This window comes from Osmerus eperlanus, chromosome 19 (genome assembly GCF_963692335.1).
Source record: "Osmerus eperlanus chromosome 19, fOsmEpe2.1, whole genome shotgun sequence".
Lineage (NCBI taxonomy): Eukaryota > Metazoa > Chordata > Actinopteri > Osmeriformes > Osmeridae > Osmerus > Osmerus eperlanus.
In genome coordinates, this window is record NC_085036.1 from 14,595,450 (window position 1) to 14,612,247 (window position 16,798).

The window sequence follows — 16,798 nt, forward strand, 5'->3', positions numbered from 1 at the left end:
GAGAGTCTGTGTGGTGCAGGGATGATGAGTGTAGGAGAGTCTGTGTGGTGCAGGGATGATGCGTGTAGGAGAGTCTGTGCGGTGCAGGGATGATGAGTGTAGGAGAGTCTGTGTGGTGCAGGGATGATGAGTGTAGGAGAGTCTGTGTGGTGCAGGGATGATGCGTGTAGGAGAGTCTGTGTGGTGCAGGGATGATGAGTGTAGGAGAGTCTGTGTGGTGCAGGGATGATGCGTGTAGGAGAGTCTGTGCGGTGCAGGGATGATGAGTGTAGGAGAGTCTGTGTGGTGCAGGGATGATGAGTGTAGGAGAGTCTGTGTGGTGCAGGGATGATGCGTGTAGGAGAGTCTGTGCGGTGCAGGGATGATGAGTGTAGGAGAGTCTGTGTGGTGCAGGGATGATGAGTGTAGGAGAGTCTGTGTGGTGCAGGGATGATGAGTGTAGGAGAGTCTGTGTGGTGCAGGGATGATGAGTGTAGGAGAGTCTGTGTGGTGCAGGGATGATGCGTGTAGGAGAGTCTGTGTGGTGCAGGGATGATGAGTGTAGGAGAGTCTGTGTGGTGCAGGGATGATGAGTGTAGGAGAGTCTGTGTGGTGCAGGGATGATGAGTGTAGGAGAGTCTCACCTCCATGGCTTCTTGGGAGATGTCCCCCATGCTGGCTAGAGGCACCAGCTGCACCAGTCCTGTGATCAGCTCCACCGTGCTGCTCTGGGTCTCCTGACCCTGCTTGCCCGGATTCTAACACACACACACACACACGTAAACAAACCCAGGTAAACATGTTTACAGACACACAGGCATGTCCAAACATGACTGAACAAACACAGGCTGGATTACTAGGCCTTCCGCTCCTGCTATATCAAGGCTCTAACCCTAAAACAGATTACCAGCCACTTATGATTATGATAATTATTAAACAAGACCACTTATCGAACCTCTCCTGTCCAAACCTGACCTAGCAGGCTTAAACATGATTATCCCTTAAACCAAACTTTGACTTTCCCTCTCTAAGGACTCAGGGATACGGAGTAGCTGAGGAGAGAGGTGGACTAACATGCAGCATGAGCTTGGGGTCAGCATGGATGAGTTTGACCAGGACCAGCAGAAGGTACTTGTGGCTTCTGTTGTCCAGATCGGTGGTCTTCTCTTTGAACTTCAGACTTGTCATCTTCTCCTTGAAGGTCAAACTCTGTGACACACACACACACACACAGAAAGAGAGAAGTTTAAGAAGGAGTGTGTAATGGAACAGGACGAGAGAAGAGGAGAGGGAGAGGAGGAGGAGCGACGGAAGACAGACAGCATCTCTCCACACTCCCCCCGCACGCAGCAGAGATGAACACCAGAGGCCCTCCACAACACAGGACTGTGGTGAGAACCATCAGGAGAGACGTGGGTCAGGGGTCACAGCAGGGAAACAACCCCACCAGGAGAGAAACACTGTTTCATCAATTAAGAAACAGCAGGAGAACAACAGGCTGACTGACTCTGGGCCTCACACCTGCACTGTTACGGCTCATATACACACGCACACACACACACGCACACACACAGACACACTCACACACACACAGACACACTCACACACAGACAGATGTAAAGGAGGAAGATTACATCGTAAGACTACATCGTTTACATGTAAGATCTATCAACCAACAGCTCCATGTTAGACTGTACCAGATTGTATCTTCCAGCTGTCTCTCCCAGCTAAATCCTCCACCTAATCTGGCAGATGATCGTCCAATTCTCCACCCTCCATCTGCCGGGAGAGGAACCAGCCCACCAGGGCCTTCACAGCACCCTGGAGAACCTCCAGACTAGGGCTGGCTGGCTCTGCAGCCAGGCTGACAGTGTGGAGCTAAGACACTGAGCCATGTTCTAGCTAGCACGGCTAGCACGGCTAGCACGGCTAGGCGAAGGACGCACTAGAAGATTTTATTTTAAATCTTAATCGATTTTAAAAACAGTGGAAGACCACAAACATAAAGACAGACAGTTTTAACCGATTTTTAACATAATCCAAAGTTTTTTTGGGGTGAGAAATTTAGTAGGTGATTTCCTTTTTCTTTCCTTTTTTTTTATCAAACGTGACTTTGTCAAACGTGAAAAACAAATGGAGGACGACCGTCTTTTTAAACATGAGTATCTGTACTTCTACTCGAGTGAAGGATGTGTACTTTTACCATCTCGGCTAACCAGCTAACATTCAGATGACAGGGTTGGGGGGGGCGCAGGCAGACTTGAACCCAGGACAGAGGATGTGGAGGAGCAAGGGGCTCTCGGTTTACTGTGTGGTCAGGGGTCAGCCGCAGAGGTCAAGAGGAAGGGAGGGTTTTAGGAGGGGGGGGGGCAGTTATACTTACAGCAACAGCAGCCCACTGCCATGCTAAACAGTGACTGGCTGGCATCTGAGCACATGAGCAACAGCAGCCCAGATCAAAGGCCAATGAAAGGGGGAAGAAAAGAGAGAGGGGGAGGAGGAGAGAGAAGGAGGAGGAGAGAGGAGGCAGAGACAAAGCACCACTGTGTCAGTGTAGTCAGAGAGGTCGCTAGGCCGTGCTGCACTTCCACCAGACAGGCAGACACACACTCTCACACACAGACATACAAAGAGATGAGAGCAAGATGCCCCACACGCACCCAAACAAAACGACAAGTGAACCAATCAGATCCTAGCAATACAGCCCTCTTTACGAGCAATGTCACAGGTCTTCACAGACGCCCAAAGAACTGATCAAGCGGAGGGCCTGGTTAGGGCAGGGCAGAGGGCCTGGTTAGGGCAGGGCAGAGGGCCTCGTTAGGGCAGGGCAGAGGGCCTGGTTAGGGCAGGGCAGAGGGCCTCGTTAGGGCAGGGCAGAGGGCCTCTTTAGGGCAGGGCAGAGGGCCTGGGTGGGTCAGGGCAGAGGGCCTGGGTGGGTCAGGGCAGAGGGCCTGGGTGGGGCAGGGCAGAGGGCCTGGGTGGGGCAGGGCAGAGGGCCTGGGTGGGGCAGGGCAGAGGGCCTGGGTGGGGCAGGGCAGAGGGCCTGGGTGGGGCAGGGCAGAGGGCCTGGGTGAGGGTAACTCACCGGAGTCATGCGGAGCGGTGCGTGGGTGCTGCAGGTCTGCATGACGCGGGCCAGCGTCTCTGAGAACATGGAGCGCAGCTCTCCGGAGTAGCAGTACACAGCGTCGATCTTGGGCCACCAGTCCAGAGGAGACTGGAGGAGAAGAGCAGACTGTTACACCCTCCCTGCCTCGTCACACCCTCCCCCTCCCTGCCTCGTCACACCCTCCCCCTCCCTGCCTCGTCACACCCTCCCTGCCTCGTCACACCCTCCCCCTCCCTGCCTCCCTCAGGAGGAAGAGGGGTGAGGGAGGAGGAGAGGTGTGCCTGGAGGGGAGAAAGCAAGATGGCCGTCCTCTCCTCCCGTCTCCAGCACCGAGACACGGGAGAGCAAAGGCAGCCTGTGACTCCGGCTGAGAGACAGGAAGAGCTCTGGGTGAAGGAGCGCTTACAGAGAGGGACCACACACGTCTGCAGCACATCCTCCCTCTTCAGGGATGGCACCCAGAGAGACAGCAGTCTCTCCTAGCCCTGCATTAGCGACATGCTACAGTGTGTGTGCAGACTCACGTTGGTGATGATTCTGTGCAGAGAGTTGACCAGGACGAAGTGAAACGTGGGAGGAGATGAAGATGCAAGGCAGACCTGGAGGGAGGGAGGGAGGGAGGGAGGGAGGGAGGGAGGGAGAAAAGCTTACAAACACACTTAATAAATCTACCCCATTCCCTGCATTTTCCATCTCGAACTGAAGCTTGACGTGTAATGATTCTGGCCAGGCCAGTAAGAGCGCATGCAGGCCACAGACCTTAAAGTGCTGGTTGTTGTGGGGGTTGATCCGGAAGCAGGACACGAAGCAGTCGATCATGAGGTCCACGTCTGCGTTCTGGCTGCCCGCTCCTCGAGAGAAGGGCTTAGGGGGGTTGAAGAGCAGCGCCTGGAGGGACGACACACACACGCTAGGAGGGACCCCTGAAACACTAGCCTGGCTAGGAGGGACCCCTGAAACACTAGCCTGGCTAGGAGGGACCCCTGAAACACTAGCCTGGCTAGGAGGGACCCCTGAAACACTAGCCTGGCTAGGAGGGACCCCTGAAACACTCGCCTGGCTAGGAGTGACCCCTGAAACACTAGCCTGGCTAGGAGGGACCCCTGAAACACTAGCCTGGCTAGGAGGGACCCCTGAAACACTAGCCTGGCTAGGAGGGACCCCTGAAACACTAGCCTGGCTAGGAGGGACCCCTGAAACACTCGCCTGGCTAGGGGTGACCCCTGAAACACTAGCCTGGCTAGGAGGGACCCCTGAAACACTAGCCTGGTTAGGAGGGCCTATCAGGGTGTGTGTGCATGTGTGTGTGTGTGCGTGTGTGTGTGAGACCAACCTTGAGGTCCACCACGATGGACTGCACCAGCAGGAAGATGATGGAGTGGTCCTCCCAGTTGATGTATGTGGAGGCTTTGCAGAGCTTCACACAGGCGATGGCAGCACTCTCTGTGAGCAGCCTGCTGCTGCCTTGCCCTGCTAGCGCCTTCCGCAGGCTGTCCAGGAACAGCTTCTGAAGGACACACACACACAGCACGTCAAACACACACACCACGGCACAGAGGGGGACAGGGATCTAGAACAGCCTGTATGGAACATACAAAGTCCTGTAAGGATGGGAACAGTTGTCTGTCCTACGTGTGTGTGCGTGTGTGTGAGAGAGAGAGAGTGTGTGTGACCTTGTTGACTTTGGAGTCGTCCAAGGGCTCCCTGGAGAGGTCCTGGGTGATGTCAGGACAGAGGATGAGCAGGATGATCTGCAGAGGCCACACTGCTGCCTTCCTCTTAGCGCTCTCCGCAAAGCTGTCCACCAGGTCAAACAACTTCTCTGCACACTCTGGAGCACACACACACAGTATCTGCCTCAGCCCCAGAAGTCACCTGATGACAGGTGACATAAGTGACAGGTGACACAGTGGCCCCGAGGTGTGCTGTACTCCACTCACCAGCCATGTCCGTCTGCGGGCGCTGGTACAGCATGGTGAACTCATCAGGGTAGTTCTCCACCCAGTTCCAGAAGGCCTGGAGGACACACACACACACCTCTCATCATCTGTACCCCCACACACGTGCAGCCCGGTGCAGCCCTGCAGGGAGCTGGGTGGGACTGTTAGAGGAACAGGAGCTCTGCAGAGACTCACCTTCTCCAGACTGTTGATAACACTCAGCTGGGCTGGTTTCTTCAAGGACTTGAATTTAAACACGGTTTCTGCAGCAGGAGAGGAGACACTGAGGAACACTGACACATCTACGAGGCACCAAACCGGCCAAACAAGACCTCGGGATTTCTGATCTACGGAAGAACCAAACTAGGGAGAGCCTCTTGAGGAGATGTTACCACAGTACCTTGGAGGAGTTTTTTAAGCTTGGCACAGTCCACGTTGATGTATTGGATCAGCTCAATGTCATGGACGTCCACCGTGTCTTCAGAACAGACAGTTAACTCCTGTAACCTGGAGCACAGACCATCATCATCCACACAGACCATCATCATCCACACAGACCACCATCATCCACACAGACCACCATCATCCACACAGACCATCATCATCCACACAGACCACCATCATCCACACAGACCACCATCATCCACACACTCATCCACACAGACCACCATCATCCACACAGACCACCATCATCCACACAGACCACCATCATCCACACACTCATCCACACAGACCACCATCATCCACACAGACCATCATCATCCACACAGACCATCATCATCCACACACTCATCCACACAGACCACCATCATCCACACAGACCACCATCATCCACACAGACCACCATCATCCACACACTCATCCACACAGACCACCATCATCCACACAGACCATCATCATCCACACAGACCATCATCATCCACACACTCATCCACACAGACCACCATCATCCACACAGACCACCATCATCCACACAGACCATCATCATCCACACAGACCATCATCATCCACACAGACCATCATCATCCACACAGACCACCATCATCCACACAGACCACCATCATCCACACACTCATCCACACAGACCACCATCATCCACACAGACCACCATCATCCACACACTCATCCACACAGACCACCATCATCCACACAGACCACCATCATCCACACAGACCAGCAGGTTTAGAGGTGTTCTGTACTTGTGTGGGACTGAAACTGAATAACTTGGTTGACTGAGCAAAGCTTTCAGAGTTAACGCTGTGCAGAGGCATCACTGAGTTCAGCCGATCCTGGCCTCATGTTTTAGTAACAGGTTAATACTTCTGTGTCTCAATCCCTGGTCAGTCAGCCACATCGTACAGAGGCTCCACAGGGAGAACACATTCTGCCTCAAAACCAAATAGGACATGGGGGGTGTGCTTTGTGACCAAATGCTTCCTAAACCTCCATGGTTAGTGGTTACCTGGTGGAGATGCGGCTGAACACAGCGTTGAAGTTGTTGCAGCTGAGAGAGAAGAGCACCCCTGAGGCAGAGCTGCGCAGCTCGGCTGCGTGCTGGTGGCCCTCGCGGTACGTGTGGATGAAGTGGCAGATCTCTGGTAACAGCTGCTTCACCAGCATGGTCTCATCCAGACGCAGACAGTCCTTAGGTTGCTGAGGGAGGAGGAGAGGAGGTTAGGAGGAGGGGAGGTTAGGAGGAGGGGAGGTTAGGAGGAGGGGAGGTTAGGAGGAGGGGAGGTTAGGAGGAGGGGAGGTTAGGAGGAGGGGAGGTTAGGAGGAGGGGAGGTTATGAGGAGAGGAGGTTAGGAGGAGGGGAGGTTAGGAGGAGGAGGTTAGGGGGAGGAGGTTAGGAGGAGAGGAGGTTAGGAGGAGGAGGTTAGGAGGAGAGACTGGCCGGCCGGCAGAGCGAGCTATTGAGCTTCTGGTCGCAGCAAATAAAAGATTCCAGAAATGGCGAGATATCCCATTGGAGACCGTGATGGCAAAGTCAGGATGAGGAAACACCTGGAAAAGCAATCTGGAGGAGGGGGCAGTGAGAGAACACATCTGCACGGAGGAGGATCAGAGGAGCCAGGGGACTCTCCTAACAACCTCCACAGACAGGCAGAGGCCTGGGCAGGAGGGAGGGGGGAAGAGAGACAGATCTTACCCCAGCAAGGCACTTCTCCAGTGTGTCCAGGATGATGAGCTGAGAGAGATAAAGGTTCTTCTCCGACGCCTCCCCAAATATCCTCTGAGGAAGAGAGGACGAACCAGGTTAGACAGCTTCGCTACTGGACTTAGACTGTACAAAGCTGTCAACATACCCAGTAAATACACACAATGGCCCTCACGCACACACACACTCACCATGTTGTTGACATTCTTCAGGATGTTAGTGAGGCCGCTGATGACCAAGGAGAACTTGTACTTGGAGATGTGGATGAGACATTCCCTGTTGTGTTCCGTACTGACCTTGGTGTGTGTGTTCTGCTGGCCCACCTTGACAGGAAGCTGGAGGCACACAGTCAAACCTCAGCCTTAGTTATGTGCATTCAATCCTGACTGACAGGTGTCCAAAATCACAACTTACTGAAGCACAAATTCATGTTAGAAGCTGCGTAAACAGAATGTAAAAGGCAATCAACTTGTTTGAGGATGTGAATAACCATTATCACTCCAAACTTCAGTAACAGTCATTGTTCCATTGCGTCCATCAGACTAACAGTAATGAGAGCAGCCAGGTGAGGAGAGTGTTCCCGGCTGGGATCCAGTGACAGTGAGTTAACCCTGCTAACCCTAACAGAGTTAACCCTGCTAACCCTAACAGAGTTAACCCTGCTAACCCTAACAGAGTTAACCCTGCTAACCCTAACAGAGTTAACCCTGCTAACCCTAACAGAGTTAACCCTGCTAACCCTAACAGAGTTAACCCTGCTAACCCTAACAGAGTTAACCCTGCTAACCCTAACAGAGTTAACCCTGCTAACCCTAACAGACAGGACAGAGTTAACCCTGCTAACCCTAACAGACAGGACAGAGTTAACCCTGCTAACCCTAACAGACAGGACAGAGTTAACCCTGCTAACCCTAACATAACCCTGCTAACCCTAACAGACAGAGTTAACCCTGCTAACCCTAACAGACAGGACAGAGGAGTGGCTTCATCTCCGCCCACACAGGAAGTAAACATGGAGGGCTGTAGGCAGGCTCGGTCTGCTCCGCCCACACAGGAAGTAAACATGAAGGGCTGTAGGCAGGCTCGGTCTGCTCCGCCCACACAGGAAGTAAACATGGAGGGCTGTAGGCAGGCTCTGTCTGCTCCGCCCACACAGGAAGTAAACATGGAGGGCTGTAGGCAGGCTCTGTCTGCTCCGCCCACACAGGAAGTAAACATGGAGGGCTGTAGGCAGGCTCGGTCTGCTCAGCCCACACAGGAAGTAAACATGGAGGGCTGTAGGCAGGCTCTGTCTGCTCCGCCCACACAGGAAGTAAACATGGAGGGCTGTAGGCAGGCTCGTTGGTGTGACCAGGCAGCTGGTGTGAGGCCAGACGTGGGTTCAGGGCCCTTAATGGGCTGGCATGGCAGATTCCCTCTAAGAGACCCGTGTCTCTTCACATGGCTGAGCATCTCCTTCCAGGTCAGAGGCGATAAGCAGCGTTACAAACATCCAGATCTTAATGGTTAGAAAGACCTCGGCAGAAGAAACACGCATGGTCAGATCTGAGTGATCTGACTGCGCAAAAAACACAATCCTATTTTGTGATTAGACTCCTGTGTGTGTTTAGCGGTAACATTTTTTTTAAGTAGCTTAAGAATAATCTCCATAATTACAGTACGATCAGCCCCGCCCGGCCCACACGGTCGGTTGGGCTGTCAGTAGTGGGGCTGAAGACTAAAACTTAATACTGCACTTGACCACTCTGGTCTAGCCTGGATCCTCCAGTTATAAACAGAAGCTGCCTAGCTCAGTGTAGTTACACACAGCATAGATACACACAGCATAAATACATACAGCATAGTTACACACAGCATAGTTACACACAGCATAAATACACAGCGTAGATACACACAGTATAGCGAAACACAGCGTAGATATACACAGCAAAGACAGGCTTGTGTGTTTGAGGGACTGCTGTTTCTATATTCCCAACATCAAGCCTGAATTGTTGAGGAAATCATGCCGGGATGCAAATGACAACGATAGCCTACTAGCACTGCTGACTTCAGCTCTGCTAGCATTTTGACAAAGCTGACTTTGTTTCATAAAAGTGAATGGAGTTTTTAACCTATATTGGTGGCAACCTTTCCCTGAGAAACGATAATAAAGAATAACTAAACACTCAAAACAAGAGGGCTGAACATGACTAGCATGACCTGGCAGCATAGACACATTCTCAAACATACAGCTTGTATTCACACGCTGGCATGCAGTACATGCATGGCATTGGTTAATAAATGACTGAATGGACCTTCAATTGGACAACGTTTTAAATGTCCTGGTATGACTGTGGACATTATGCAAGTCAGGTGTGTCAATACCCGACCACACAGCTACACTTGCCACATAAGTATCTTATATCACTATAGATTTAACTGGAGAAGGAAGTGCTGTTGTCATTTGTGATCTTCAGCCTAATAGACAATACTGTTCCGATAGCTCGTCAGATGAGAACAGAAGGTTTAGCTACATATATAACAGGCCCAGCTAGCTACAATGTGTCCACATTGACAACAGTCACAAAGCGTGTCGATAAATCAATGCTGAAATTATATTTCTCATCATAGTGTTCCTTCACGGAGAAGAATATCTACTTCCAATACAGCGACTAGTTAGACATGTAACTGGCCGTCAGTCCCCATACATTAGCTAGCTAGCTGGCTAAAACATCAACAAACTGGGTTTGTATCATTCTGCTTGCTTAGCATAGCATTGTGCTTTATAGCAGGCTAGTTCCTCCTGACAGAGAGAGGCGTGCTTAGTGAACTCCTTTGTTTGTATATCAAGGGAACATCCTCGTGGTATTGTAAAGTGGGGTTTTAAATCAGATTTCACAGCCTTTCAGCTACATTGTTCGTATGTTTGCCCACCCCCCCCCCCCCCACCACCCACCCATCCCCTCTCTTTCCCTCCCCTCACTCTCTCGCTGTCATCCGCTTCCCAGTCCAGTGTGATGATGATGCGGGGCTGCAGGAGTAGCTAGCTAGCTGTGTGCTGGGAACAGACGAGCTATAATTCATGGATGGTCACAAAACCACAAGTCATGACAGGACACCTTTCACCAAATAATCAGGTCGCAAAACCGCTCGCTAAGTAAACGTTCACGTAAAAGAGGAGGGTTTAATTTGTGATGCGATATGATATTCTTCATACCTGCTCGTCGAATCTGGTAATAACGGCCTGAACCCATTCCATGGGCTTCTGAGCCGCCATGGCCGGCCGGGTTGGAGCCGCAACGGGCCACTGGAAACCTCCGTATAAATAATGGTTCCTCTGCAATTTGCAACCCGTTAACCTTCAAATACCGCTGTTCACGGGGATGGCTTATTTTTTTCTTTCTTTTATCAGACACACCATGTCGCCATGACACTGCCGGAAGTTTGAATCCTCCTCAATGAAGCAGGCTCTGATGCTTGTGTGAGGGGCCGCCACTGCGCCTGCGCCCCTCAGACCTGTGCATGGACTAGTATAGACGGATTGGGCCTCTACTGTTTTCATCAATGACAGGCTTTAGATAACAAACGGGTGATGTCACGGTTAACTATGAATTGAATATTACATTCCGGTCTCAAACTAACCATAATCACAGTAGTTAGAGAATGCGTTTTGAGGGAGAAGTCCACGTATGAATAATTTGCTTCAATACTCCCGCCACCGTTAATGCAAGATATTGGTATTCGGTTATGTAACTTCTCGTGTAAATTTGTCTGATTGTGTCTGTCCTTCTATTCTAACTGTGCCCAATCTTGTTTGTAATCTCATTTAAATAGCACAATTGGGGACATGACCGTCTGTATTGTAAGTGTTGAATAAACGAATTTGACTGGCGCCTGCTCGTTTGACCTCAGATGTGAATGTGAAAACACTGGAATGCACGGTCGATCTGGGTCTCCAGTAAACGGAGCTGAATAAACACAGAAAACATAACATACAAACATAACATCTTGGCCTGAATATGCCCGTCCGTCCTTGGAGAAATTATGACGTTATGCCCATTTAAAATATACACGTTGAATAGACCATGCAGATCTTAACTGGAAAGCATTTAAAACAAAGAGGCACATTTGTTCTACAGTTCATCTGCAAGCATAACTCTTTGCTGACTGCACCTGTACTGTTACGCCCCCTATAGGTGGTAATGTACACGTGCACTTGCTGTGAAGAGGAAACTTGATGTTTCGTTTCTATTATACTACACAACGGTCCCTAAGGAGCGAAATAATTGATTCATTTATAAAAAATAAATGTGAAAACGGCACTGGCTGAGTGCAGTGTATGAGCACCAGTTGAAGCGATACAAAAAATCCTAGATTGTATCAAGTACAGAACAATACACAATTGAAACCCATTGGTCAACAAGAAACATTACATGTTTTTATAGATAATAAGAATGTTCACATATACAGGCATGTGTGGATATTCTGCATGCCACATGGTCACTGTGATATCAACTCAGGTCAAAAACAACACATTTCTCACAAGTATCAAGCATTTCCTGACTGATCTAACATAATTATTGTGAAGCAGATTTTTTTGGTGGTTAATAATTCTCCATGCATGGTTCTGTTGTGACTCTTGTGGTCTTCAGACCATGACAGAGGTCAGGCTCAGGTCTCCAGACACCTCCAGGATGTCCACATCCTGCAGGACGGAGTAGCGGTGGTTGTAGTTGCAAGTGTGGATGCCGTTCACAAACACCTTGTAGCACTGGGCGTCACATGAGATGGTCACCTGAAACACAGATCGTGAGGAGGGGCTGTGTGCTCTCCAGAGGCCCCATTGAGGCATGAGCTCAATTACACACTGTATTGTTTTAGTTTTTTGTGAATAAAAAGAGTGTTCTGAATATATCTATATTACTTTCTTTAATCAGACAGGTAAAGTGGAGACTGTACCGTGAAGGGGTGTCCTCGGTGGAAAGGCATGATCCCTGGCTTCTCCTCCGGACCCCACTGCTCTTGCAGGAGACTGTTCATCACCACTGTGTTCTCAGAGAAGCGGGGGTTAAAGTGAAGAGCTATCCCAGAGTTGAAGCGCAGGTTTAGACTCCACCTGAGATAACAAGGTTCAAGGTTGATATAGTGAACAACGTCCACCCATAGGTTATCCACATGCTGTTTGCATTAGATATGTAAAATTGGATAAGTGTAACTGCTTGTATAGGGAATGAGAGAGCTATTCCTGCATTCTAATGTACATGGCAGGATGAAGGATTTCATGCATCGGCCCCACTCACTTGTTAGCATTGTGGTTGACCAAGCCTTGCACTGTGAGGGTTTTTCCAGGGTGAAGTCCACCTGGCATTATGCTTTTATATGGCACAGCCTGAGGGCAAATATTTGAACAGCAACATCATCCAGATATCTGATGCAGGGTTACACAATTTCCTCTTATGAAGGTTGCCAGTTTGATTCCCGGCCGTGCAAGATGACGTTGTGTCCTTGGGCAAGGCACTTCACCCTACTTGCCTCGGGGGGAATGTCCCTGTACTTACTGTAAGTCACTCTGGATAAGAGCGTCTGCTAAATGACTAAATGTAAATGTAAATGTTATGGAGAGAGGTATGTTGCCATCTCCTGTGTGCATGATAAGTACTTACATAGGAGGGCTGAGGGCTGTATGCAGGAGGAGCCTGGAACATAACATTACAATAAAAATGAAGTAAAAATGACTCAAATGCATAATGACGGATTCTAATTCCACTCATCTATTCGCTTTTACATATTCTCGTATAAGGAGTCAAATACTACCTACTGGAGAGATTCCCATGGCTCCAAAGACCGGCGGATAAACCTGAAAAACATAATCTGCGATCAAACTAAATAGAATAACAATAATCATTCAACTCTCAAGATGACAGTAACCCACTCATGAAGAACGGGTTTACATGTACCTGTGCTGCTTTACGCCACTGAGAAGATTTTTGCCTGTTTTGTTGAGATCTCAAATGATTTTGGCGCCTTTCACCCTGTGAAACAAACATGATTCCCATAATGTCTCACTGAAAATATTGGAGATATCCAGCTTTTGTGAGCTTCCATCTGGGTCTTAACTCACCTGAGGGCTCTGGAAGGAGATGGAGTGGACCTCCAGTCCTCCATCCACAGAGATGGTGTTCACTCTGGATGCAGAAAGACGGTGTAGATATTCCAGGAAGTGGGCCCCATTCACAACCACCTTGACGTTTCAGTGTTACAGTAAATCAGTAGCCCAGACACAGAGGACAGCCTGTGCACACAGACTAGCTACACACTCAAAGATTTTTGGGTGACCGTTACAAACCGAGTACGAGTCGCGCGTGACCAGGAACGTCAAGGTAAACTCTGCTCCTCGGGCAATAGGCATCGCTCCCTTCTGCTCCTCCGGACCCCACTGGGAGTTGTGGAAAGTGTTGCACACCACAACGTCTGTGTGGCCTTCATACCGGGAAATAAAGTGGAGCGCTATGTCAACATTTCCACCGGAGCCACAAAGCAGATTCACATGAAAGCTAAACGTCGGAAATAAGAACAAAACTCAAATCAACTCAAAGGAAACCATGAAAGCGTCATCAAAACAAAGTTTCTGAACAATCGTTGTGGATACGCGCACATATGTGAGTGTCAGTTATCGCTTCGCTGCTCTTGGTGTGTGAACCCCAAACCGGACATTGAGTGATGAAAGGTAAACTATGATGTATAGTTGCCTGTACTGGCCAGCAGTGGATGTACTGTGACTACATGTACTGAGCAGGCCTACCTTGGGGCCGCAGGCATGACTCTGCCAGTCACAGTCACACACTTTCCCTCAGACAGGCCACCTTGTATGTTGCCTTTGAATGGCAAAGCCTAAGAACCAAACAAAGTGGTTACACAGGTTTTGTAACTGCCACAGAGAAATGTTTCAGTGAGGTGTTAAAAGTATTTTCGGTTCTGTCATAAATTAATGACTGGTTTAGTTCATACAGCCATTAAACTGATAAAACAATTTAAGGGTAACTTTGATGAACATTTTTAAAACTGCAGATTTTATTATAGCCTATAGGCTATGACAACAATAGTAAAAGTAGAGTTGTTGATTTTTACCGGTTTGAAGAAGGATTGTTGATGAGACATACTCTCTTCAGTTAACTCCTTGCATCAAAATGTTGCCTGCTTGAAAGGATCCTGTTCGAGCCTCAGTTAGCCCTGCAAGTCTATTGTTTCTGTCACACCAGGCATAAGGAAATGTGATCTGTGTGTTTACACAGTGTTGTGCAGCATCTGACACGCCCTTATTTGTTGCACCTGTGTTATTTAACTCTCTCAGGGGGGTATTCCAGGTAGCAGGTTTAGTGAAAACTTTGAGTTGTCTAACCCTGAAAAGAGGCTTACTCAGAGGTTTCCGTTCCAGAAAGAGAGGTAACGAAACCTTTTGGTAAGTTTCCATGGTAACTTACTCCGTGAAACTAACCTGCTCGCTAGAAGGTTTTCCATGCCAAACTCTGCGTTTTTATCTATCCCCTCCCTCTTTCTGAGCCTGATAGCGTTGGCAGACTAGGGATATCCTTTCCTGGTTCAGCCAACCGATCTCGAACAAAATTTAATTCGCTTAGTTATACGCCGGGAGAGGATTTTAAGACTGCGATTCGATGTGCTTTAATTCCATGATGAATACCAAGGTTAACGTTACCGTTTCCCGTCACAATCTGTAATGTATTTTAGCAACATTGTCAGCCCTTAGGCCAACATCGCTAATGTTACTCGCCGTGGACGTGCACTCAGAACTGACCAAATGCTTTTTGGCACTGAAATAAAGACAAATAATTGAAATTGTATTTGGTCTTCTTCATTGCCTACAAATAGAAATCTAACAATGAGTATGTTTATTGGATATTGTTCCTATAATTTACATGATTCACCTGTTACATGCATCCTCCTGTAACTGGTGTTCCAGTAAATCTTTTTCAAGATTATCCTTTATTCTTCTACCCTAAGTAGGTCTACACCATCTCTTGGTCAGTTTTTGGCAATTCTTCATGAGGTGCAATTTGTACAACTCATTTACTTGTAACTGGGAATACATGGGATTGCATTACATTTCACAGTTCCACATGCAGAATTCACCTGCCATTAAATGAACATATCACTGTATACTGCATCCATGCTCTGTTCAACAGGATCAGAATGTGCAAATCGTTTTTTATATTACTTATTCTCATAATGTCAGTGTAACTGACAATTCCACACAAGCCTGTAAATAAAAGTACATGGGGAGAGAACTACCAGTAGCTACCATACATAATTCTCTGCATCCATTTTCTGCGGCAGCAGTCAATGTCTCTTCGTCATCTTAATCATCATCGTCATCATCCTTTGATAAAAATATTAAGCAAATTACCAGAACTGCATTTTTCCATCTACGTAATATAGTCAATATAGCCAAAATACAAAAATTCCTGTATTTTGTAGCAATTCAATGAGGGGATCCCTCATCAAATTGCTCCTCCCAAGGTTTCTTCAATTTTTTCTCCTGCAGTGGGTTTTTCTGGGAGTTTTTCCTTGTCTTCCTTGAGGGTTTAAGTTGGTTGAGGGGCAGTTCTATGGGCGTATGTGAACCCCTCGACCTGCTTGCGTGTAAAAAGGGCTATACAAATACATTTTGATTTGATTTGAAAAGCATTCTGTTGGGGGAAACTGCTATTACAAGTTGAAATAGGCACCAATTGATATTTACTTTGTATCATGTCGATATATGATTAAAACCAAGGTGACTTCGAGGCTACAATCACAAGCATATAGCTTAAGCAAAATATGTCTTACCTGTTTGTAGTATGTTTTTATATTTAATATAACATTGAACATGCTATTTTATTAAGTCTCCCACTTTTTCTTCTGTAATATTAACGGTATGGACTGGCTATTACATCAAATGTATGCATTGACTAGGCAGTTTGTCTCCCACGCCAATTGTATACGCTGCTACAGCCGTGTTGCTTTTTTTCCGTAATATGTGCTCAGATTGAACACGAAATAAAACTTATATCTGAAGTGTGGTGAAGTAGGACAAGGTTTTTTGTTGCTGGGTGCCATGGTTGATCCCAGTATCGGAGCTCCATTGATGTTGGCTTTTAATAGTTCTCATGCGCGCGCTTAACTCAGAGTGGACGTACTCCGAGTTGAGTTAACAAATTCAAATCAGCTTTTCTGGAACCGAGTTTTCAGAGTTTCCAATTTTAAAGTAACTCAACTCAGAGTTCAGGGTTAGGCTCAGAGTTTGTTAAACCCGCTACCTGGAATACCCCCCCCAGTTCTGATAAGAACAGGTTCACAACATGTGATGGTTGTTTCAGAACAGGAACGAGTGATCCTGTCTGTCCACATTCTCACCATGTTTGCTCAGAGATTTGTACTTATCCAGAGCGACTTACAGTAAGTACAGGGACATTCCCCCGAGTCAAGTAGGGTGAAGTGCCTTGCCCAAGGACCCAACGTCATTTTGCACGGCCGGGAATCGAACTGGCAACCTTCAGATTACTAGCCCGACTCCCTCACTGCTCAGCCACCTGACTCCCCAGCTGTTGGAGAAGTTGACTTGGTTATGAAGAATGT

At 48.5% G+C, this 16,798-nt stretch overlaps 2 protein-coding genes across 3 annotated transcripts in view; both read right to left on the reverse strand.

Annotated features, from left to right (window-relative positions):
• LOC134039171 (neurofibromin-like) overlaps window positions 1-10,637 on the reverse strand; it is a 51,666-nt gene extending 41,029 nt beyond the window's left edge. Inside the window, 14 exon segments of the mRNA XM_062484876.1 lie at window positions 624-737; window positions 1,054-1,188; window positions 3,065-3,196; window positions 3,613-3,687; window positions 3,848-3,976; window positions 4,422-4,595; window positions 4,762-4,919; window positions 5,029-5,104; window positions 5,224-5,291; window positions 5,429-5,535; window positions 6,491-6,681; window positions 7,178-7,261; window positions 7,378-7,521; window positions 10,383-10,637. Of these exon segments, the coding sequence (XP_062340860.1) occupies window positions 624-737; window positions 1,054-1,188; window positions 3,065-3,196; window positions 3,613-3,687; window positions 3,848-3,976; window positions 4,422-4,595; window positions 4,762-4,919; window positions 5,029-5,104; window positions 5,224-5,291; window positions 5,429-5,535; window positions 6,491-6,681; window positions 7,178-7,261; window positions 7,378-7,521; window positions 10,383-10,442 (1,647 nt within the window). The 5' untranslated portion in view covers window positions 10,443-10,637.
• Window positions 10,638-11,581: 944 nt separating this feature from the next.
• Window positions 11,582-14,458, reverse strand: LOC134039968 (galectin-9-like). 2 transcript variants are annotated; one of them, XM_062486187.1, is made up of 10 exons: window positions 14,294-14,457; window positions 13,968-14,056; window positions 13,512-13,719; window positions 13,287-13,406; window positions 13,123-13,197; window positions 12,984-13,022; window positions 12,829-12,861; window positions 12,466-12,554; window positions 12,125-12,281; window positions 11,582-11,960 (listed from the first exon to the last, which is right to left on the reverse strand). In XM_062486187.1, exons 1-10 carry the CDS (start codon window positions 14,321-14,323, stop codon window positions 11,814-11,816), a joined length of 987 nt encoding a protein of 328 aa, XP_062342171.1. In that variant the 5' UTR covers window positions 14,324-14,457; the 3' UTR covers window positions 11,582-11,813. The 2 variants fall into 2 exon arrangements, with proteins under 2 accessions (XP_062342171.1, XP_062342172.1); XM_062486188.1 differs by lacking the exon at window positions 12,829-12,861 and having other exon boundaries at window positions 14,294-14,458.
• Window positions 14,459-16,798: the final 2,340 nt, after the last annotated feature.

What these genes read in the sequence shown, in the direction of transcription:
- LOC134039968 (XM_062486187.1), bottom strand. Translation starts at nt 14,323, where the DNA reads ATGTCTCATCAACAATCCTTCTTCAAACCG. An exon ending in AACAATCCTTCTTCAAACCG is followed by an intron (nt 14,057 to 14,293) that starts GTAAAAATCAAC and finishes TTTGGTTCTTAG; the next exon opens with GCTTTGCCATTCAAAGGCAA. An exon ending in GTCAACCACAATGCTAACAA is followed by an intron (nt 12,282 to 12,465) that starts GTGAGTGGGGCC and finishes TTGTTATCTCAG; the next exon opens with GTGGAGTCTAAACCTGCGCT.